Source organism: Dipteris shenzhenensis, chromosome 23, assembly GCF_047967505.1.
Source record: "Dipteris shenzhenensis isolate YYH24624 ecotype China chromosome 23, Dip_SZ_1.0, whole genome shotgun sequence".
In the NCBI taxonomy this organism is placed as follows: domain Eukaryota; kingdom Viridiplantae; phylum Streptophyta; class Polypodiopsida; order Gleicheniales; family Dipteridaceae; genus Dipteris; species Dipteris shenzhenensis.
In genome coordinates, this window is record NC_141618.1 from 49,750,657 (window position 1) to 49,775,560 (window position 24,904).

Genomic DNA, 24,904 nt, shown 5'->3' on the forward strand with positions numbered 1-24,904 from the left:
GACAGCCCCTGATCTGGAGCAGCCAGGTGACAGATGATACAGGTCGCCAGCTTGGAGAGAGATCCCATATTCCTTGCGCGCTCTAGGCGCGTGGGCCCGCACGCTCGCTCCGGGTTTGGAGGGACGTCTACAGCCAGCTGAGCCCAAGCGAGCTGGCAGCAGCAGTAGGTACGGCACGTGGGATCCAGACTCGGCGAGCGGAGATTGATGCTACCATTCCTGCAGGTTGGAGGATTCCCATGGTCACCGGACAGCTCTTCCCGGGAGATGAGAGATGGCTAGGACAGTTCACTCCACGGGGCATTCCTTTGGTGGTTGCAGGCCTTTCTCGGACTCCTCGATACACTTCTTCTCCGTCGTCGATGATAGCCGCCTACAGAGCAGAGAGGCCGTGATCGACCCCCAGCTTCCCTGGTAGCACCTTCGCATTGTAGGGCTGCAAGGGAAGACGTGGCATATAGACCCCCTGATTATGCAGGACCAGGATTGGAGACTCTGGATATGGGAGGGCCGTTCCTTGACAGAGGTGGAGTGGGACCCAGGGGAGTGGTTTTGGCCTCCTCTGCAATGTTTCACTCCTTTAGCCTCATACTCTCTCCATCCTCAAGATTTTCCAGCCCTCCTTGAGCCCCATTCACTCCTTTGCACTCCTTTCTCTCCTATAGGCTGCTTCAGCCCTCCTGTCAGGGGGGCGTGAAATTCTAAGTACTTTAATGTACTACAAGACTGTGACAACTTTGGTTTTAAAAGTCCAAGCATGGGCTTAATAATGTGTAATTAAACGCGGCATGGTGCCTAGCACATAAGGCCACCATTGGAGACCTCAGAGAACCCTCCTTCTCTTACAGTGCGTGTACGGGTAGGCGTGCTCTTGGGGCTCTCCAGCACGGGTTACCCACACAGGCACATAGTTGGTATGCCCAGGGATATCTCTGGTCTTTCTTTGCACATTCTGGAAGACTCTTTGGGCTAGCTGGCGGCCGAGGAAGATCTCTTACTTCCTTTGGATGGTGGCACACAAGGGGCTACCAGTTGGCAGTTGGATGAGGCAGATGGGGCAGGAGGGGCTTTGCCAGATGTGTTTTCAGAAGGAGTCGTCCTTGAAGCACTGCCTTTGGAGCTGCTCGCATGCGCAGACAGTTTGGAAGGGAGTCATGGGGATCTTAGCGAGGGTTGCACCCGAGCTAGGACTGATCACTTAGGGAGCCGTTTGCTGGTGCAGCACTGAGATGGGACATCACTTGGCTTATGAGTTCTCTAGACAAGATCCCGTCTTCTTCATCACGCAGGCCACCTGGGCATACCTGGACAGCTTCCCTTGGCATCTGACAGAGATAGATGCAGGAGCGATGACTCGACACCCAGTTTGGGAGATCATAGGGAGCATTGCAGGTTGGCATTTCTGGACTTCCAGATGCGCGCAGACCGTAGGAGATTAGACTTCTTCTACTACCCAGACCCTGGCAAACATTTGGAGCATGATCGTTCACACGCTCAAGGGTCAGTGGGATCAGATTCAGGGGGAGTCCCGAGCAGGGAAGGAAAAGAGACGGCGTTTCCTTCGCGACTGGGACCACCGGGAGTTGTTCTTCCAGCACTCTGCTTAGAGTCTTCAGTGGCATTACGCCCCCCCACCGTGGCTGTTTGTCCACTCTCCGATGATTATGCCCTGAGAGGCTTGTAATTAGCATTTTGAGTCTCGGGCTGTATCCATTCTGTGATTGCAGCCCGCTGGCCTTTAGGCCTTCTTGTACTCTCGCTTTCAAGTAATATAACTAGCACTACTTTTTGCGAAAAACAAAAAATCAAAGTAATTTCGCCAGCGAAACTTCTTTGAAGTAGGTCTTATAAGGTAGTTTTGTTGGCAAAACTACCATGGACAACACTTTTAAAAGTGGCATAACTTTCACATCCAATGTCTAAATATAGTCATTCAGCTACTCAAATTGATCGAAAAATCCCATTTGAGCACATCTATGGGGTTATATTTTAAAAACTATTGCATATATAGTATTAATATTACATATATTTTGTGAGAGCGATATATAACCCAAGTTAATACTTATTTGTTATCACCACAATGTAAACATCCTAAGTCAAAGTACAGTTGACCATTTATCTGATCATAATTAAAGAGTTTTCATATGTGTTAATTATGGTCAAAGAGTTCTTTTAATGGTCAAAGAATTGACTACGGTTAAAGATACTTGACTCTGGTAAAGTAAGCCTGACTTTGGTTGGGGAGACTTGGTTTATTACCAAGAGGGTTAACTGAGGTTAACCAGAGAACCACAGAGCTGACTACAGTCAGAGAGTGTTGACTTCGGTCAACGACGCTTGGCATGCATCAAGAGGATTAACTTCGGTTGGAGAGTTGTGCCAACTTCGGTTGGAGAGTTGTGCCAACTTCGGTTGGAGAGACTTGACTATAATTAAGGCGCTTCGACCCTTGGTCAAAGTCCCTTAATTATAATCAAGAGTGTTGACTCCGGTCAACCAGAGAATAAATATATTTATATATATATATTTGTTATATGTGCACATGTGTTGAGTGGGGACACCCACCGCGACTAGAATTAGTCCACAGTGTGTTATTTACATGCAAAGCGCTAACAATTAATGGGTGCCATGGTGGTGCGCTTTAATTAATTGTTGCAGGTACTAGGAAGAGTTATTTTCCTAAGCGCTACGAAGCCTACAAGCATCTACGAGGCGGTTCGCGTGACCAAGTGCTTCAAAGACTCCAGAGTTGCCCTTAGTGGCATGTAATAGGACTTGGTCTAGATTTTAGACAAGTGGCATGTTGCCAATTTGAAATTAGCTTGAACCTGTTGTAATATCAATTCACATTGGATTTTGTATTAGGCAGCTCCATGCTGAACTCTTTGTAACAGATTCTCTCTTCATGAATAAAGCCTTTGGGGGGGTCCAGCCCGACGATTTGTCCTGGGCCCTAGTATGTTTGCAGAGAGAGAGAGAGAGAGAGAGAGAGAGAGAGAGAGCAAATGAGATAGCGTATGCAGAAATTTTATCTATGGGATTTTAGTAGAGCAAAGGATTTCTTATTACATTGATACTAGAGCCAAGGCTCATGGCCTCTTTAGGTTGTGACGATCCAGCAGCAAGGCGTGAACTAAGGCAAAGCATATGGTGACGGCATAAGGACGCCTCATAACAAATGGAAGCAATCACGAGTGACGTAACTGTTTGGGTATTGCATGTACACTCGTGGTGATTTTGGGCTTCTTGCGTCGAATCACATGCCCTGCTAAAGGTGATAGTATTTGAGGAGGCTACGCTATGGCATTAAAATTGCCTATAGAAAGCTAATTTGTCGCCTTGCGTGAGCACCGTGGAATTATTTGGTGCCTTATAGAAGTCTATGCAGAGAGTGTGCGCCACGGGAGTGAATAATTTAACGAAAGTCCAAGCACGAAGGCATCGTAGAAAGCATCGATGACCAGCAACGCTTTCACGTGAGCTATGACCATCGACGCAGGGGCAGCATCACAGAAGGTCTCTAGAAGACGCTGACATGACGCCCGACCAGTAGAGATTGCAGGCGAATTTCTTACGCCAATATGCGTCAGACAGAAGCTGTGCGAGATCTTTGTGCCAAACATCACGTTGATCTACGCAGGGTTGCAGGCGACAGCGTGACGGGACTTTGTTTGAGTTTTTCTCTGACGTGGCAAAGGGTTGACACGTGGCACACAGGCAAGCAGCCATGATGATGTGGTAGATGTTGACGTGGCACTGACACGTGGCAGACAGGTGGCTGATGTGTCAGACCATGGGTTTATCTAACCTAACCTTGGTTAGTGGACTGGTTAGAGGTCTAGTTAACTTGACCCAACCAGACTAGTTTGGTCACTGTAACCAGACTGTGACCAGTCCAGTTAGTCTAGTTGCAGACTAACCAAATGGTTACCTCATCTAGTTACTGTCCAAAAAAAAAAAAAGACAGTTGTAGAGACAGTTCTGGCCATCAATTTTCACTTATCTCTCAGAGTTTTACTATCAGAAAAGCAGCAAAAACACATTAAAATCAAAGATTTGCAGAAAAGAGAAAATGCATGCCTTTGTGCACAGGAAAGATGAACCAAATGCATTTTGAGTGCTATTTGCAGCAACCAGGAAAGGGGCAACACAGTCGTTGATGCTTTGCCACTTTGTGGGTATATGCTTTGAGTTGACAGCCCATTACTGGCACAAGTTGTGAATGCAAGACACCTCTTGTTGAGGTACTTTCTTTTTGAAAAGCAAAGGTTGAGTGCATCAGTTGCTTACAAAGTGTGTGTGAGAGAGTTGCAGATCTCAGACAATTGGCTTCACAGCAGCATGCCCAATCATCCCATGAGGGAATGGTAGAGTCTAACTAGGTACAGCAGGTTGAAGCTTTACAAATAAACAAAGAGAATGCCTATAGAGAGTTGATTACTCAGTTGGGAGAGGCAACACGCGATCCATTGTTTCGCAAGATGGTACAACCTCTTTTTGAGGGAAAGCCAGAGAAGCCTCCCTCTCGAGCAGATCAAGAAGTGGTGGTGGGCAAAAAGAGGAAAAGAGCAGGTCCTCTTCCCAAGAAGAAGAAGGCGAAGCATCATCACAATTCATCCAGTTCGTCTTCATCTTCTAGCTCTACCTCTTCATCCTCGACATCACCTCCTTCTTCGGGATCTTCAGAGTCAAAGAAAAGAAAGAAGAAGAAGAAGAAGAAGTCCAGCAAGAAGGCAGAGACTAAAGAATTCAAGGACGGTGGGAAGTCTGTAAGATTTGCCACTTACAATGGCCAGTATGGCGAAGATGAAAAGGCTATGCAGTTCATAAGGCAGTTTGATGCTACCTTCATCTTGGAAAAGTTCAGTAAGTCCTCAAAGCTTCGTATGGTTGGTTTACACTTGACTGGTACAGCCAGTGCATGGTGGATAGCTAAAACAACCAACTATGTAGTCCCTAGGAAATGGAAGGACTTCAAGAAAGCTTTCTATAAACAGTTTAGTCCCAAACAGTTTCGGGATCATGTCCTTTTGGGTTGGGAGAGCATTCATATGGAAGCACAAGATACAGTTGAGTCTTACAACCAGAAATTTTGGGACGCATACTTGTAGGTTTCGCCTTTCAAGAAGATTTCTGACAAGACTCAACTCAGGAAGTATAGGACAGGACTCACTGCAAAGATACAGGCCCAAGTGAACACCAAAGATATCAAAGAAATATCAGATCTCATGCATTCAGCCAATGTGGCTAGTCTCATGTACATGCAAGATCCTACTGGTGTGCCTTCACTACAGGCCGGGTTACCGGGGGATAAAAAGCCAGCGACCCCCAAGTTTTACACAAGAGAGTTTTTTCCAAGGCTCAGAGGAGGGGATTTCAGCCTCAAAAGCGGAGGGGAATCCAAGTGCAAAAGCCCTATAAGGGAAGAGCATAGTTTACCCCTGAACAGATTGAAACTTTCAGGAAAGAGGGTAAATGCTTTAGGTGCGACAAAGAGGGGCATGTGGCTGCCCAGTGCCCAGAAAAGCCTTCAACTTCGAAGGGAGAAGAGGCAGAGAAGCCACGGGGACCGCAAAAGCCAATGGCAGGAGGAATCCTTGACATACCGGGTCATGTTTCAAACCCAGAGGAACGAGAATTGCTGCTATCTTGGGAAAAAGTCAGAGAGCAGCAAGTGCTGATTTTATTTGATCGAGGGGCTACTGATAACTTTATATCAGAGGATCTAGCCCTGAGGCTGGGAATAAAGACGGAGGAGTTGGGCAGGGCTCTGGATGCTGATCAGATGTTCTGTGGGAACCCTGTGCCAGTCACTTCCTTGATCTATGTAAGCTCCGTCTTCATGTACAGAGTTATGTGGATCAGGAAGACTTCTTCATTTCTCCACTGAAACATCATGATGTAGTCTTGGGTATGCCTTGGTTTCATTGCAAGGCAGTGAAGTTGACTCTTCCTGAAAGAGTGCTGGAGTTTGTACATAGGGGCAAAGTACATCATGTGGTTGCTAGGAGGGGAAACTATTCCCATTGTATCAAATGGTTCTGTTGGAAAAGAAATAAAGTCTGCAGTTTCAGCTTACATGATTTTTGTAAAAGAGAGAGATGTGGAAATGCATGCTGAAATAAGTGAGGCAGTTCATAATAAAATTCAGTTTCTTGAAATTTTTAAAGATTTCTTTTCTGACGCTTTGCCAGGGGAGCTACTCTTTGAGAGACCTGAGGATCATGGCATAGAACTCATTCCTGGCAGTGAGCCACCCAATAGGGCCCATACAGAGTTAGTGCAACTCAGCGAGAAGAGATTATGACTCAGGTGCAGGACTTGTTGTCCAAGGGGCGGATTCAGCCCAGTTCTTCTCCTTTTTGTTCCCCTGTACTGCTAGTGCAGAAGAAAGATGGCTCATTCCATATGTGCGTCGATTACGGCGCACTGAACAAAATGACCATCAAGAATAGATTCCCTATTCCGTGCATTGATGATGTGCTGGATCAGTTAAATGGAGCTTCAGTTTTCAGCAGGATATAGACTTAAAGAGTGGCTATCACCAAGTGAGGATACAGCCTCAGGATGTATGAATATCTGGTGATGCCTTTTGGATTGACAAATGCTGGATGATGGATCGTATCTTCCGACCCTACAGATAGTTCACTGGTACCTTCTTCGATGACATAATTGTCTTTTCTAAGTCCGAAGAAGAGCACAAGGAACATCTTGCTATAATGTTTCAAGAGCTGAGAAATCATCAGCTCTATGCAAACAGCAAGAAAAGAGAATTCTTCCTGGAAGAAATCCATTACTTGGGGCATATAATATCCAAAGATGGGATACGGATGGATCGGGCAAAGATCCGTGCCATTCAGGAATGGCCAGAGCTGAAAACTGTGCACTAAGTTCGAAGTTTCCTAGGTCTGTGTTCTTACTATAGAAGATTTATCAGGCATTTTGCGGATATAGCCGCTCCACTCCACGATCTTACTAAGAAAAATGCAGCTTTCAGATGGGGAATTCCTCAAAAGACAGCATTCATCACACTCAAAGAGAGGCTGACCATAGAGCCAATCTTAATAGTTCCAGATTTGTATCAGCCATTTGATGTGGATTGTGATGCTTGTGGGGAATGTGTTGGGGCTGCATTGCATCCGAATGGGTAGTGGCCTATGAGAGCAGGAGACTCCGGGATGTAGAGAGATATCTGGGAATCTATGAGAAAGAGTTATTGGCTGTAATTCATGCCATCCATACATGGAAGCATTATCTTTTGGGTGCAGATTTTACAGTTAAGACAGATCACCAAAGTTTGAGATACTTTTTGACTCAGACAAAGCTTTCAGAGAAGCATATGAAATGGGCAAATATGCTATCCATGTATCATTTTCAGATTGTCCATACTCCAGGAGTCCAAAGTTAATTGTCAGGTCTCTCTTTATGCGGAACACCTCTAGAGCCTCAAGATGCCGCTGTAACCCTGTTGAGGAGGAGGAGAAGAGAACTATGTCATATGCATATAGTATCAACAAATCCGCAAGCAGGGATCCCTCTCCACCTAGGCGGTCTTCAAGAGGCCTCACGGGTGTGAGAAGTGCAACGGAAATGAACAGAATAGAGAGAAAGAGTACGCCTCACACACTACACACTGAGGGAGAGAAAGGTGAGAAAGGAACAAGAGAACCACATGTGATATGTGGAGAAAACCCCACAAAAATTGGGGGAAATCCGCGGAACCAACAGGCTGCTTGAGAGCTCACACAAACAGCTCAACAACTACAAGAACGGGAGCACAAGAGAATGGATGAACTGCACCATTACCTTGCTCCTCGAGTGCTACTCTGGGCTGGCTCTGTTCCTCTGCCAGGTACCGCAATGAAGTATAAATGCACTTTGGGGGGGGGGGGGGGGGGGGCTATATATAGCCCCTTAGCCTCCTAGTCGGCCAACAAGGGGCAGGGCTGACCAACTGCCTACATGGGCTGACCCACATGCCTAGAGGGCCTACCCCTACAGCCTCCTATATAGGGCTGCACAAGGCCCTAATGCATGGGCCTGCCAGCCGACAAGCATGGCTCTAGGCCCGACTGCCCCTAGCCCTCCACAAGGAGTTGCACCAGCCTATATGAGGGGCTCTGACCTCCAGTTGACCTACACATCAAGGAGCCGACTCCCTAGGTTCCTCCACACAGCCCTAGAAGGGGCTCAAGGACAGCCGTAAAAGGGAGCCTCTCCTCAGCACTGATCAGGCTGCCACTACCCTCACGGGGGGGGGGGACACCCACAACACAGGCCCTCACTCTCTACGCTAGCCTCACTCACTGGGCAAGCATACCCACAAGCAAGGCCCTCTTTCTAGGGACATCAGGAGATGTTGACCTCTAACAACGGGCCTATGAGACGAAAGTACTATCAATAGAATAGCTCGTACAAACGGCTGTGGGCTGAATGAGACGGCTCGCTCAGGCTCCTGTGGAGTGCTCAGCTAAGCTAATAATCTCTAATATTCTCAAAATCTCAATAGACTCAAGTAGGTAATGCTAGTGCTCCGAACACATATCTGGGGGCCATGTCAGCTCTCCGATGAGATGTGAAGATGTCGTGTATTTGCAGCCATCGAGCTGTCGAGCCCTCATGATTGGTCATAGTCTAGCCAAGATTTATGGATCAGATTTAGAGAGGGAGCTCAGCAACCACACAAAGGCTCGAGGATAGTGGACACTAGGGCAGGCAGGATTCCGGAGACAACACTCTACCCTTGACCACATTTTCACTCTGAGGGCTATCATTGAGGAGGCGAGGTCCAGACACTGGAAGTTCTACACATGCTTTGTAGACTTTCGGAAGGCTTTTGACTTTGTCCCACGGTCGTGCATGATCAAGAGACTACCAGAGCCATTTAGAGACACTGATATGGGGGGTGATGAGCTTGCATGTGTCAGTCAGAGGCAGAGTTTGCGCCCCAGGCGGTTTATCGGATTGGGTTGAGAGTAGGATCGGAGTGAAGCAGGGCTGGCCTCTCTCACTGACCCTCTTTGGGCTTTACATTGATGAGATCACTTCCTTCATAGACCGCCTAGGAGGGGAAGGAATACTATTGGCCGATCTCATGATACAGATATTGCTATACACCGATGATATAGTCCTTATCTCATCCTCAGCTGAGGGGCTGCAGAGACACTTGGAGGCCCTAGAGGTGTTCTGCAAAGAGAGACCCTTGACAGTCAACCTGCGGAAGACCAAGGTTATGGTCTTCAATACCTCACATGCAGTGCTCCGTCGACTCAGCTTCACTTATCGAGACGAGCCAGTGGGGATAGTGCAGTCCTACATCTATTTAGGAGCATCTTCATAGGACCCCTTTTCACTATGACACATGCAGCCCATGCACGACTCACACAAAGGCGGGTTGCTCTTGCCCAATTGGAGAGACAGTGCTACTAGGCACACTTTCAGGATCCACCAACGAGCTGCTGGCTCTTCGATAGCTAGTGCGGCTGACTGCCATGTATGCATCACCCTTCTGGGGATATGACCTTGGAGATTTGAGCTGCTATAGGTGACTATGGGATCTAGGATGATTCGAGGCAAGCCCTTAGTCCCGCATGAGATAGGACATGCAGAGCTCACGATGACCCCCCTACAGATAGATGTCATCTTTCAGACACTGACATTCATTCACAGAGTCTGGGACTTACCCCGATGGAGACTACCAAGGCTAGCTCTGAGTCATCCGAACGACTAGCTGAGAGCGAGGCGGATACATGGTGTGCATGGTTATCCACATGGTTTGCCAGACACGGGATTTAGATGGACAGGCTCCCTCCCTTTCAGTACAATATGGATGCACCCCTTGTCGATTCCATGAGATGAGATTAACCTATCATGCGAGTAGACCGCCTGCAACTCCACACATCTCGGGCTTGGGGGGGAGATCAGGAGCTCCCCACCAACACCCAGTTCTACCATGACCATTTCCTGAGAATCTTGGAGGAGGGATTCATCTTCAGACCCCATAATAGGGGAGTCTCACACGCACTGAGGATCGCCATTGGGCAGATGCGGGTTTCATCCCATCAGCTAAGGATTGTATTGTGCACAGTAGGAGAGATTGAGACAGGGGAGCACTTTCTCTGTGCCTGCCCAGCCTACTACGAGATCTGGGGGCGATACCATAGTCTTTATAACGATGGGAGTGGATTCGGCCCATTGTCGTGATTGATCCACTTCCATGGTCGGGTCTGCATTGGGCTTTATCTACTTGAGATGCGACACCATAGGGAGACCTTGCTACGATAGATCAGGGAGTAGCACAAAGGTTGACCAAACACAACTGCATGTCGCATATTTCGATGAAATTGGGCCAGCTCCAAGACACAGAGGGGTGGAGGAGGAGGAGCTAGCTGATATGCGGGTGGTATGGATTGCTGAGAGAGGATTGCAGAGGCTACCCTTGACACAGAGAGTGACCAGAGCACACTCCATTGAAGTCCGACCAACCTGTTTCCTCAGAGGAGATCACTCGAGACGAGGGGTCACTTTGAACATAGCTCAGCGGGTTCAGAGATCGAGGAGACCACGCCCTCCTCCGCCACCACAGCGTGAGACGGCAAGATACCGAGACATCTTCGCTGTTCATAGATGAGCCACCACAGTGCTGAGTTTCGGATTCTGAGATCTTGTCCCAATCCAACGCTTTTCCTACTTCAAATAGCACATGATATGACATGACATGACATGATATGATATAGCATGTTTTTAATATTTGATTTTGTTTGAGCTACTGAGCTCTTTATTTCAGCATAGTACTCAGCAAGGGCCTTAGCGTGCCCTTTGCTCCAGCCCTTTGTGGCTTGTATGAGTGTTTTCCCTTTTGGTGTTTTCCGCACTTTGTCCCATTATCCATAGGCCCGAGAGGCCTCCTGCGGACATTAATATATCTTTCTTTTTTTCTTGCTCTCATATGATATGATTGTATTAAATTCCTCTTGAGACACCATCAACAAATAGTGATCTTTTATACTTGGTGAAAGAAACTACTATTGATGTTACGAGTCTAGTATCATCGTTGTATGTAGCATTGTCAAGAGTGTGTGTTTGTGTTTGTGTGGTTAAATGAAGCTAATCTTGATGGTCAGATGGCCTTCTTGACCCTACTCTGAAATAGAAGCTTGCATTGTGCTTTTTATATTTCAGTTGAGTTTTGCATATCTCTGTCTCCTTGGTTTTTTGTTCTCCTATAATAGTTTTACAAGGAATTATGGATGTGGCCCTTAGATTAATGGGGATGAGTCAAGGCGTTAAATGAAATGAATGCAGTTTTTTCCTGAATTGGATGTTGGCAAATGGAATACTGAAGTTTGTTAATGGTTGCATCCCTTTTGCTTAAACTTGTAAATTTGTTTAGTGATCAAGATACTGAATTACAATTTTCCGATAGAATGGCAGGAACATCTCTCAAGAAAATGTTTAAAAGGTTTCCATCTTGCATCAAGGATGCTATGCCCATGTTGCTAAACAGCCTGCAAGGTCTCAGTGCTCCAGAGCATGCAGCCATAGGAGCATGCGGAGTACTTGCGTCAAGGCCTATATCTCGGTTTTTGAAACAAGTATGGGACAATGCCATGCGTGTTTGCTTTATCTACCTTTCCATATCTTGGTCTTCTTCTAATATGCCACATATGCAAGTGATTTTAGTTTACTAAAACTTAACTTTTAATGAGTGAAAGCTAGCCAATTGATACAAGCATGGCCATTGCAGGACTTTGAGGCCTTCTCGTCTTTCCTCTTGGCTATCTTAAACAGGTTTGTACATATCATCTCTATCTAATTATTAGTGGTCTTACACATTTTAATCTTTTCTTTTGCATCATATGTAGATCACAATTGTATTTATCTATAATTTGTTCTTTTTGTGCTTTTGCTTTAAACCAGTGCGCATCATGAAAGTGTCAAAGCTCAAAATGCAATCAATGAGGTATGCACAACAATAAGCTATTTTGCTGTATTTTATTTGGTGGTTTGGTCACAATGTATGCTCAGATATGTGTAGGGAAAGCAATGTAATAACGTTTTACCTTGTAGACAATTTAATAGTTAGTCAAATAAATGTTTGTCCTTTCATAGTGTACTATGTCCCGTTCCTTCTACATAATGTAGGCTAATGCTTAAGAGGCTCTCACATTTTGTTTAATTAAGTTTATCACTTGCTTGCACTCTTTTTCATGCTCTCCAACTTGCCCACACATGCCTGCACCTAGGAGAACTTTTTTTTTTTTTTTTTGCAAAAAAGAGACTTCTATTAAGTAAGAAGGAAACTCGCTAGAGGCTGAAAATGCCAACTCAACCTTGTAGAAGTCTTAGCAAGGAAGGGAGAGTCTCTCCAATCCCTGAGAAAAGTAACTCTCCTGGAGGAGGCTGCTCGAGAGGATCCCTGCATGGTCGCCCATACCTAGGAGAACATTTTGAGTGTCACAGGGGTCTACATCTAGTGAGCACCATGCTGATAGAGGGTGGCACATTGATTTTGCATATGTTTTGGGCCACCTTGGAGAAATATATATCGATGTTTATATGTTGATGTCCACCTTGGACAAATATATATTGATATTTCTGCTCTCTTGAGCATTTTTCATTTACCGTCCACACATCTTAAGTAGTACACACTAAGGAAAGAAGTTGGATTTGAATTTACCATTGTGTGATTCCCGGCATCATTTCGTTGGTAGCTGGGAGCCTCAGCCTTAGCAAGGAACCTTCACCACGTTCAAAAGAACACTTTGAACTGTTTTGGCACTGGTTCTCTGAATTTGTGAGCTTCTGCCTCAGTTTCGAGATTCAGTTCAGCTCTCTTTTGCTGTTCAGACTGGTTAGGGCAGTATAGCAGTGTTTTTTCTGCAGTTTGATGCCCTTTGGAAGGAGCTGTGCAATCACTTTTGCTTGCAAGGACTGTTGCTTCAGTCAGGACTTGTTGCATTTTTGCTGCACTTGCTTTGTAATCTTTTCTGTAAAGTTGGGCCTGCCTTGCCCTTTTTCTGGCACTTCTGGTCTTGTGGCTTGCACTTTATTTACATGTTATTTCAGTTATTGATTTTGTGCAAGCCATTGACCTTGTGTGGACAGAATCAGACATTTGCACTTGCCTTAGTGATGTCATTTGATTCGCTCAATTTTCTTTGGGTTCTTTGCATTTTTCCCATTTGCAATGGCAAACAATGACCTTTTTGGCATGCTTGCTGCTGAAGACAAGCTTGATGGCACCAACTACCTGTGTGGTCATACATGATGCATCATGTTTCCTATTCCCATGCAAAAGTGTCTTTGCCATCATCCTTACTTGCGCTGCTGTAACCTTTGGTAGCCTTCTTGCTCCGACTTGCCATTTGTATCTAGCCAGCAACTTGTGTGAGCCCCAACTAGCCCTTCTTTCTGATTGCTATTACTTCCTCTTCTAATCTTTCACAGGTGCCTATTGAGGAGTTCGTATGCAGTGATTTTGCCTTTGGTGCACCTTGCTCTAGAATGTTCAACTTGTAGCTTCTTTAGAATTTGATAGTAGCACAGATTAAATATCCTATGCATGAAAAGGAGCCATTTGCTATAGTTAATGCATGAGAGAAATTATATGGCTTCAAGTTTGTGGTGTGTGTTGATAACTGTCACCTAAATACTTTCTATAATACTTTAGAATTGCAAGGCTATAAGGATAGATATTCTAAGATTATGCAAGTGAGTTTAAAATCTAGTACAGGTTGTGCCAAATCATAGTTACAAGAAATGTTTTGTTGTTTCGTCATTTCGTTTAGTTTCATTTTGTCTTTTCGGACGAAACGGATATGTTTTGAATTGATACTTAATGTATACAAGGATAGGGGCAAATAAGATATGTTATATCCACGTTTAGAGTAAACAAAGAGAAATACAAGTCAAGACACCTAAAAAGGAAACTCAAAACAGAAGCACATTCTTCAAATTTATTTAGATTTTAGCTTTCTATCTCCTTTCTCAAGTTCGGTTAGGTTTCGAAATGATATTGGATATATACAAGGATAGTAGGAAATAAGATATATTATATTCAAGTTTTGAGTGAACAAAGAGGAATACAAGTCAAGACACCTAAAAACCAAATTCAAAACACAAACACATTCTTCAGGCTTATTTAAATTCAAGCTTTCAATCTTCTTTCTCAAGTTTCAACTTTAGACCATTTAATATTTATGGAGTCAAATCTTAAAAGCATATCAATTCTAGAAAAAACGAGGCAAAAATGGGTTTTTGATTTGGGCGAAACATAGGTTTTCGTTGAGAGCGTTCTGTCCTGTTTCATCTTTTCGAGGTTTTGATAGGACGACACAGGTTTCCCGACTTAATGCAGTAGCTGATGCATTAAGTTGGATTGATTACCTCATCCATATTTGGCAACATGTCTATATTGGGGCATGCCCAGATGAATCAAGTGGTTCAACTCTAAGAGGAGAGGGGGGGGGGGGCATATGAGATCAATATTGCATTCAAAATGGTCTCTTTTCTCGAAAGGGCAATGTATACATACCAGACGTCCAGGATACAAGGAAAAAATTCCTCTTTGAGTGTGATGACACCCCTTGTGCCTGGACATCCTGGTGTCCAATGAACTTTGGCTTTAGTTAAGGACAATTTCTACTAGCCAAAGATTCAGATTGATGTTGAACGTTATGTTTAAGAGTGTCAGCAATGTCAAGTCAATAAGGTGGAACAGTTGAGAGAAGGTGGCTTGTTGCATCCATTGGAAATCCGAGATAAGAAATGGGAAAACATTTTATTGTTGAATTGCCGCTACTGAACGTGGACATATGGGTGGTCATGGATAGACTAAGCAAGATGGGCAGGTTTATTCCAACAAAGACTACACATTTTGTCCTATAGCTGGCACATGTGTGGGACAAAATGTGGCATCTGTCTATTCCAACAGAGACTACACATGTTGTCCCACAAGTGGCACAGGTTTATTCCAACAATACACATTTTGTACCACGGCTGGCACAGGTGCTTCTGACTGAGATTGTCGATGATTGTGATCCTGAATTCACGATTCATTTCTAGCGAGAGTATTCATAAAGGTGAACACAAAACTTAGCATGAGTATCGTGTGAACATCTAGAGTCAGATGGCAGACGGAGCAAGTTGATCAGATTCTTAAGGATATGCTTTGTGCCTTTGTCTCTCGAATCTGATTGGGATGAGTATCTTCCCAAATAACAATGCAAAACATATAGCCATGAAACTGAGTCCATTTGTCTTAATGAATAAATGAATCATTGACAGCCTTCACAACATAATTTTTGTTTTGGCCACACCTGCCCATACTGCACTTTCTGCTTTTGCCCTTTTTGTATTTACCCTTCCTGCTTCTGCCGATGCGGTGCCCTTTCCGCTTATCACACTCACACTCACACACTCTACGCTTACACTCACACACTCAGCCTACCAGTTCCCGTGTGTATGAGTGTGTGGATTCCACAAAAAAAAAACAAAATGTGTATGAATGTGTGCACAGATATACTTGCAGATAACATATCCATACAAATCTATATACAAACAATAGATATATATATGAATGGCTGCATACATATATTCACACACATTTACATAACTGTATACATAGTATGTATATATTTATGCACATATGTATACATGCAAACATGTGTTAGTACATGCATATTCAGCTAAACATGTACATATGTATGTATGTACACACTTTTTTTTTTTTTTGGTGAAACTAAAAACATTATATTATGAAACATCCATTTTACAACAGGGCAGTGCTCGAGAAAAGAGCCAATGCCTTATCTATCAGAAACAGTAAAAGAAAATCTTGTATGTATGTACACACACATGCGCACGCATGCATGTGCACGCGCATGTGTGAACATTCATTGAAAAGTTGACTGGGCTGGTAATGTGTGTGTAGAACATCAGACATATGGGGCTTGCTTTTGATATGTTTTCCTTCTAAGCTCATTTCTGTTTTCATGCCAGCTTTTTATTGTCTTCAATATGCGTTTTGGTGGCCTTCCAATGGTGCATGGCTTGGATGCCAGAGATGCTGCAACATTTAGACCTTATGAAGATTTGCTTACTAAAATCCAGAGTTTTTGTACAAGCACAGAAAAAATACACTGGCGGTATGCTGAATTGTTTGTATTGTACATAATCATGAAATCTTCTTGTTGAAGGCTGAGAAAGAGGTGGATCTCCATCAGCTTCCAGCAATTTTATGAGAGAACGTTGTTATTTCTTGTGGCAGGTATAATCTAATGGCACAGGGGATGCTTGTGCTGCTGACAACACCTAGGTCTAAGGCATTTTCTGCTAAAAACGAGGAGATCGTCCATAGCGTTGCAGGTACCTGTCATTTTTACTGGAATTTTCTCTCTCTTTTGAATTAAAGATGGGAGGCTACATGTATTGTGTTTCCTGTGATTGCTTGAGAATATCTATTGTACTGATATTTTCATGGCATGTTCTTTTTGTGATGTCACAGGTCACTTCTTGTCAAATTTGAAGAGTGAACTTCCACCACTCCGTCCACTGTCAGTTGTTGCTCTTCTCCTTCTCCTTAGAGCACATCCATATAAGGTCAAGCTAGACATTTCAAGTGGAAAACAAGGAAAGGCAAAAAATGAATGTGATTGCTCATTGGAAACACCACTTGTGTCGATACTTGAGGAGAAAGATTTTGGGAGTGTTGTACTTCAAAACATTTCATTGGATCATCACTTTGGGGATGGACAAGCCAGATCCAGGCAAGGCAGTGCAGGAAGATCTATTCTCCAGGGGGTCAGTAATGCAAGTTTGTCCTTTTGGATACCAGTTAATTTGCGTGATTGGCCCAGAACAAGGAGCTGGGAGTCAACAATGAAAGGGGATGCATTTTCAGCCAAATTCGCCTCACTTTTTAAATGCCTGGTTCAAGAATGTGGCTCCGTAGCATTGGAGGCCTTTCGTCCTGCTCTAGAGGGGGTTACTAGTGCATTGGAGGAACGAGGAAAGCAATGTGCTGCTGCAGAAGTTATTGCAGGATTTCTCCAATCAGATGTGGAATGTGTATTGGACGCTTGGGATCAGTGGCTGCAGCCATTATTCCGAAAGCTTATTCTTCAGTCATCTGTTGAATCAACCTCAGATTGGGCTGCTTGTATCAGATTTGCTGTGACAGGCAAAGGAAGATTGGGCAGAAGGATGCCCTTAACAAGATCATCCATCTTAACATGTTTAGCAGGACCAGTGTCACCCTCTGTATCTTCAAGCACGCTAGTGAAGCATTTCACATATCTTTGTTCCGCCCTAACGGAACTCTCCCCTACTTGTGAACTTGCAAATGAACTCGCATTCCAAAGAACATTGCTCAAGGAGGCACTTACTTTCTTGCGTAATCCCGCTCCACAGGTAAATGGCCTTTCTGAAGTTTTCGAGAGTAGAAAATCATAAATGCTATTTTTTTGTCCCATTTTTGTTTTGTTTTGGTTCAGAGAAACATTCCAGAGACATATCTAATACATGCCAGCAAAAGACGTTAACTCTCTCTCTCTCTCTCTCTCTCTCTCTCACACACACACACACACACACACACATTTTTTTGTGAAATCTTTGATTGATTATATTATATGAGTAGCAACCTCAAAATAAGGTGCTACAATTACATCAACTGAAAATTTCAGTACATGCCAAAAGGACCTCATGATCTATGCAGCGGGTCTGCAAGCAATTAAAGAAAGATTGCTGCAGAGAACGCCTAAAAAAGCCAAACAGAGAGAAAGTAGGATCACCAAAGACTTTACAATTCTTATACGTCCATAAAGTCCATAGTGCCCAGTAGCGAACCCAAACGAAGAAAAGATGAAACTCCGGTCTGGATGGATGAAACCCAAATAGTCAGAAGAACTTCCCAAACGGAACAGATGGGAATCTCGTTCGCAGGCACTGTCAAAGCAGATCAAAAAACTCACGAGAGCACGGAGAATGTCAAAACAAGTGAGGCACATTCTCCGAAGAAGCAGAACATCTGTGGCAAAGTGTAGGAGTAATGTGTCGATGAGCTAATAGCTGTCCAGGTGGAAACACTCCCAAAAGAACTCGCCAAAAGAAAACCTATTGCCGAAGCGGTACTTTATAGGCCCAAAGTTGATGTATTCTTTTCCTCCACCACTTGACTGGGCGATGCATTCGCCAAACAAAATCACCTCTCTCTGAAACCCAAGGTTGAGGCAAAAGGAATTTATACAATGCAAGTACAGTAATCTGAGATAGCCTCAAAGGACGAGAAGAGGATTTTAGAGAAGTCAAAGTCCAATCTTCCAGCCGGTCCTAGAGTTCCAAAGGAGGAATCGGAACAAAAAGCGAAAGCATAGAAGTAATTTGTCGCTACAAAGGACGATAATGAGAGCCCAATCCATATGTAGTAGCTGCTAGAGAAAAGGGGAGCACAGTACCAGCACCATCTATAACATCAGCAACCGAGGTGATGCCTTTAAACGAGACAAAGTAGGAACGTTGAGGTTCCTGTAAAGCCAAGGGAGGCTGAAAGACTTTCGACCAGTGAATGCTTTCAGCTCTCAAAGAATTCCCAAGCAAAGATTGCCGTCCATTCCATTCCAGATGAGAAAGAACATGCTTCTTGTCAAGAAGCAAGCGGGAGACAAAAGGGCAGCCAGGCAAAGTGCCATCAGTGCAGCCAAAAAAGAAATCCCAGTGATCGAGTTGCCAATGACCAAACACAGAAATACTGATATGAGTGACCAGAGTCCTAATCATAAGAGCCCAAGGCTGATCACCTTGTAGAAATTGCAGCAACCTTTTTTCCCTCTGGGCAAGAATATGCACATGAATATCCATGATGTTTAATCCATCATGCATCTTGGGAGAACAGATGTGATGCATCGAAAGCAGCCTGAGACTTTTTCTGCCATGTTTGGATCGCCAAAAGATTTCCATAAAGACAGACATGAAAGATGTAAGATCTACCTTAGTGAACATGATCAATGGCAAGTAAAATTGAATATATGCCACAAGGATGGACTGCACTATTCGAAGACAAACGTGCAAAGGCCAGGTTGCCAGTTTCCAATACTCAAGCTTTTTCCGTAGCTTAGCCAAAATCCAATCAGTTTGTTGTCGGCGAGTGAGTTTCCACCCCAAAGGGTAACCAAGATGACGAACAAACTGAGTGGGTGGAATGATATCCCCGAGCCATAATAGACTATGCCAGTCTTTGGAATGCAAAGGGAGCAACTTAGACTTCTGAAAATTAACATGAAGACTAGCTGCCAAACCATAAACAAAGAGGGGTTGCATCAAGGCACCAAGATCATGGGGCGTATTCTTCAGGGTAAAGAAAGAATCATCAGCATAAGCTTGAGCAACCATGCTGTGATTAGCATCCAATTCCAAGCCATGAAGTGATCCTGTAGCCACAAGATGATCAATATATTGCAGCATAGGATGAGTAGCAACAATGGCATACAGTAAAGCCCTGAGAGGGCATCCCTGGCGGACCAAACAACAAAGAGTCCACTCATCAGAGATATCCCCAGAAAGAATGCAAGCCGCATTGTTGTTTCTGTAAAGCCAGTAATAAATAACCTGCTGCATTTTTTGTCCAAACCCCAAAGCTCGCATAGTTTGCGAGATGAAATCCCATTGAACTGTGTCAAAGGCTTTTGCAATATCTACCTACAAGAGTAGAACATCCTGCTGCGTGTATTTGGCATATTCAATCCCAACATAAGCATTTGCAATGTTATCTGTGATATGGCGACGTGGAACAAAGCCATGTTGGAGGGATGCAACCCATCATGCGAATCAAATCAGCCTGGGCTTGGATAGCCTGAGACTGCTCCTGGATGAGTTGTGCCTACTCCTCAGTGAAGTGTGTCTGCTCCTGTGCGAAGCGTGATAGCTCCCTCGCGCTCTCGGTTGCTCTGAACCTCCATCAGCAAATACTCCCAAGTCTCTGATGGGTCAGCTCGTCCGTGCTCTAACGGATACTGATAGGACTATGGCCTGAAAGTGTGAGGAAGAGACTGGAGGCTGGGTGATGACTAGGTAAGATGGGTGCGGTATGGGGATGATGAGGCGATCCCAGCAGGGTTAGGGAGTGTGGGCTGCTGACTGAGAGGCAAAGGGGAGAGAAAGGTTGAGTAGTGTGGAACAGTGTACGACCCCTCCAAAGTAGGTGTCATAATCTTAGAGAGAACTGTAGCGGGAGAAGGGAGAGATGGAAGAGATGGTGTCAGTGACAACCCCTCTATCCTGGGCAATCGATGTCATGGGTAGGGGTATATCAGAGCCAGTAGCTGTAACAGGAGAGGCTGTGGGCAGAAGTGGAGCTGAAAGTGGAGCTGGAGCTGGAACTGGAGCTGACGCTGAGGCTAGCGCTGAGGCTGAGTATGAGGATGTAGCTGATGTAGCTGAGATCGAAGCTGAGACTAAAGCTGGAGCTGAAGCTGAGGCTGTGGCTGAAGCTGAAGCGGAAGTGGGCCCGTCTTTGCTTTGCTGTCCACTCCAAGTCCATTGCGGTTGTATCGTGTGTTCACATCTTCTAGTTTCAACTGTGTTTGCTTTTTCTTGACGGCTTTATCTGTATCCTTGCCACCTTTTCCCATTTCGTTTGATTGACCCATGTTCGGTGCAGATCTTAGTGCAGGAGCGGGAGTGGGAGTGGGAGTTAGAGCATGAACATGAGCTCCCTCCCAATGATGGGAGGTATCCCCAAGGGGGCTGAAAAGAGGCTGAGGGGTGGCAGGGGGGCTGTAGGTAGGGGTCGCAAGGGGGTGGGTGAGGGATGGCAGGGAGCTGAGGGGTAGCGGGTCGCTGGAGTGGAGGGGGCGGACTAGAAGGGATGAGGGGGCATAGAAGAGGGAGCTGCAGCAGGCAAGAGGGAGCTGCAGCAGGCGGGGGGAGCAGCAGCAGGCGATGGGTGGCTGAGTGGAGGAGGCGGAGTAGAAGGGGAAGAGGAGGCTGCGCGGAGGTAGCTGCAGCAGGCGGGACAGGAGGGGCAGCAGAGGTGGAGCAGGAGGGGAGGAGGCGGCACAGCGAGGAGGGAGCCGGCGGAGCTGAGGGGACGAGGCAGCTGGCGGAGGAGGGAGCTGCGCGGAGGGGGGAGCTGACGGCAGAGGAGGGAGCTGCAGGGAGGAGGCAGCGTGGGGCTGCAGAGCGGAGCAGCAAGGCGAGGGAGCAGGGCGGAGCAGCAAGGCGAGGCAGGACGGAGCAGCAAGCTGAGGGCAGAGGAGGGAGCTGTAGGGAGGAGGCAACACGGGGAGGAGCAAGAGTAAGCAAGATGGAGAGTGAGCTGAGAGAGAGAGAGAGAGAGAGACGGAGGGAGGGAGAGAAGAAAGATAGAAAGAAATATTTATGTCCGCGGGAGGCCTCGCGGGCCTATGGGACAAAATACGGAATCAAGTAGCTCATACAGACCACTGTGGGCTGGGGCAAAGGGCTCACTAAGGCCCTTGCTGAGTACTAAGATGCTATACTAGTACAAAATAGAATCGCAAAGTAAAAATGCAAAATGAGAGTGACATGAAGATGTCAAGTGCTCAGAGCTAGAGTCCCAAGTGCGTGGAGCGGCCCTACGTATCCAGGCTCCATGATGGCTGTCTGATGAGATGCAAAGAGATCACATATCTGCATTTGTCGGGATGTCTCCCATGGTAGTGGAGGACATGGTCTCCTCGATCTTTGGATCCGATGGGCTATGTCAAGAGTGATGTCTCACCTCGGTCGATCTCCCCTAAGGAGAGCTGAGATAGGTCAAACCTCGATCATGTGTGCTTTGGTCGTCTGTCGCGTCGTGTACGGTCTCTGTGTCCCTCGTCTGGCAGTGCTATGCCGGCTACCTCTGCTGATCCATATATCTCTCATGTCAACTAGCTCCTCCTCCTCCTCTATCCAAGAGTGCCTTGGGGCCGAGTCAAATGCATAGAAATCTGTGACTTGTCTCTGCGCTCGGTCTACCTCGGTACCTTGTGGTGCGGTGGTCCTATCCTCGTGCTCTCTGATATGTCGTAGTAGTATCTCCCTGTGTCGTCGCATCTCCATCAGGTAGAGCCCAATGCAGACCTGGTCTTGGAGCGAGAGAGAAAGAAAGAAAGAAAGTTTATTAAAGTCTTCGGGAGACCGTGAAGGTCTATGAGACTAAAGATAACTGATACAATGAGCATAACGGTGGTGGTCTCAAAACGGGCCAGCTAACCGTTTCTACAAAAAAGAGGTTATGAAGGACGGTGTGTCTAGTCCTGATACAAAAAATATGTGTCTACCTCCAGATGATACAAAAAAGAAGGGGGGGGCACCAAAAATGGGGCAGAGGGGAGAGATACAATATATATGTGCAGGTGGTGATCGTCAGAGACCAATCATAGAGGGGCCGTCAAATGGGAGGCCGGAAAAAACCCTGTGATAGATGATTGGCCTCTGACGTCACGCGGCCTAGTCGAGCTCGGTCATCGGGGGCGCCGAGTGGCCCTGTGGATGAGGGCAACGGTAACCCCAGTGGGGCGGGCAAAGAGCAGAGACGAGATGTCATGGACCCGGATGTGTGAGTCTGTCCGCTGGCGCAGCTGTCGTGGCTCTGGCTCTCGCTCACGTCCGCGTCGTCGGCTAGACTGAGGAGAGGTATCCTGTGATTGGAAGAAATCAGTGATGGGCCACTGGGTGTCCTCACACTGTGTGCGTTGCGCGTGTCGCCGTGCTCGGAGAGGTATCTCGGTGGCGAGTCATCTCATGTAAGAAAGCGGCTAGGCATCGCTGATTCGGGAACTGCAGCATGTGTGGGAGGGGGCCGAATCCGTTGCGGAAGAGGCAGTGGTACCGGCCTCGAATGGCATAATAGATAGGACATTTGAAAGCAAAGTGCTCCTCCGACTCGATCTCCTGCAAGTCGCAAAGTGGGCAAAGGCGGCCCTCTCGTGGGATACCCTCTGTGCGTCCGCTCTCGATCCGTAATCGGTGTGACGAAACTCTAAACTGACCGAGGGAGATCCGGAGCGCATGTGGTAGATGAAGCTGTGTGTAACCCGGAGGTTTTATGAAGCCCTCCTGTGAGATCTGGAGGCAGTGTCGGCGGTAGAAGTCGAGCTTCACAGGAAGCTCGGGGTGAAGAAACCATGTCCGCCAGGTGTGGAGCTGGAGCAGATCCGCTCGAATGAGCCGGTTGACCTCCTGGTCAGTGGGGGAGAGGGGAGATGGTGGAGCGTCGAGGCTGTACTGTGAAAAGGAGGCAACCGGTCTAAGTCGAGGCCCAATCGGGTGAACCAACTGGAAAGACGACTATACCAGCATTGCTGGTCCCCGTCAACGGATAAGGCCATAGAGGAGGATAGGGCTAGCCAAGGTAGGCGGAGAGAGAGAGAGGGAGAGAGAGAGAGAGAGAGAGAGGTGCACACTAAGGCCCTTGCTGAGTACTAAGTGCTAAGAATGCAAAAAGCTAGTACAAAATAGTAGGAAAAAGAGCAATCAAGTACTGCTCAGAGCCAGAGCTCCAAGTACATGTGCAGGCTCCATATAACCTAGCTCCCTGATGGCCCTCTAATGTGATGCAGAGAGCTCACGTATATCTGTCTATCAGACTGTCTCCCATGGTGGCGGGGGGCACGCTCTCCTGGATCTTTGTATCCGGTGGGGAGTAATGGCTCGTCTCTAGCAGTCCCCTCTGAGGAGGGCTGAGATAGGTTGGACCTCAATCGTGCGTGCTCTGGCATCCCACGTGTCGTGTGTGATCTCTGCGTCTCTTGTCCAGTTGTATCCTGGTGACATATCTCTCTGCTGATCCATAGTGCTCTCGTCTCCTCGAGCTCTTCCCCCTCAATCTCATCTGGCACTGGCTTGGATGCGTAAAAATTAGTGACGTGTGTCTGTGCACGGTCTAGCTTGGTGTCCTGAGGCATCACCTGTAGCTGATCTCTGGCTTGCCGCACAAGGGAATTCCTATGTCTTCGCATCTCAATCAGGTAGAGCCCAATGCAAACCTAGTCGGGGAAATGTATCAGCCATGTAAGTGGTTCGAAGCCGAGCCCCTCTCAAAGAGACAATGGTATCGTCCTCGGATCTCATAGTAGGCCGGACAGAGACACAGAAAATGCTCCTCTGTCTCGACCTCCCCCATCGTGCATGGTCTACAGACCCACTGCTCTCTAGGTATGTCAGCCGCTTTCCCGGCCTCAATTCGCAACTGGTGGGACAAGACTCGTATCTGTCCAAGCAATCCGCAAGGCGTGTGAGACTCTCCTATCCTCGAGGTACTGGGGCCTAATGATGAAGCCTTGCTCCGATATCCTCAGAAAGTGGTCATGGTAGAACGGGGTCTTGGTGGGGAACTCCTGATCCCCCCTCCAAGCCCGAGATGTGTGGAGCTGGAGAAGGTCTAACCGTATGATACGATTAATCTCATCATGTGGAAGGAGCTCCGGTGGTGCATCCATGCTGTACTGAAAGAGGGGGAGCCTATCCATCTGGATACCGTGGCTATCAAACCATGTGGACACCCGTGCATACCATACTGTATCAAATCCTCTCTTTACGAGTCGTCGGGATGACTCCAGTGCCAATCTTGGTAATCTCCACTGAGGTAGGGCCCAAACTCTATGGAGAAAGGTCACGGTCTAGAAGAGGGTGTCCACTTGGAGAGGGGTCATGGCGAACTTTTCTTGCATGACCTGATGGGGAACTGAAGGCTTACTCCGAATCATCCTAGATCCCATGATCACCTGTAGCCTCTCAAATCCCTTCTAGTCAGTAGCTGAAAGGTCACTCCCCCAAACAGGTGTTGCATACATGGCAGTCGGTCTTATGAGAGTGTCAAAGAGCCATCCCTTCATCATTGGATCTCGGAAATGCACCTGGAAGCATTGTCTCTCTAATCAGGCCAAGGCACCCTTTCCAC

At 46.3% G+C, this 24,904-nt stretch overlaps 1 protein-coding gene across 1 annotated transcript in view; it reads left to right on the plus strand.

Annotated features, from left to right (window-relative positions):
• Positions 1-24,904, plus strand: part of PA200 (proteasome activating protein 200) — a 178,368-nt gene that overhangs the window by 114,073 nt on the left and 39,391 nt on the right. The window contains exons 22-27 of the mRNA XM_087395003.1: positions 11,426-11,594; positions 11,747-11,790; positions 11,920-11,962; positions 16,003-16,148; positions 16,271-16,368; positions 16,508-17,412. Coding sequence (XP_087251129.1) covers positions 11,426-11,594; positions 11,747-11,790; positions 11,920-11,962; positions 16,003-16,148; positions 16,271-16,368; positions 16,508-17,412 — 1,405 coding nt within the window. The remainder of the gene's footprint in view (positions 1-11,425; positions 11,595-11,746; positions 11,791-11,919; positions 11,963-16,002; positions 16,149-16,270; positions 16,369-16,507; positions 17,413-24,904) is intronic.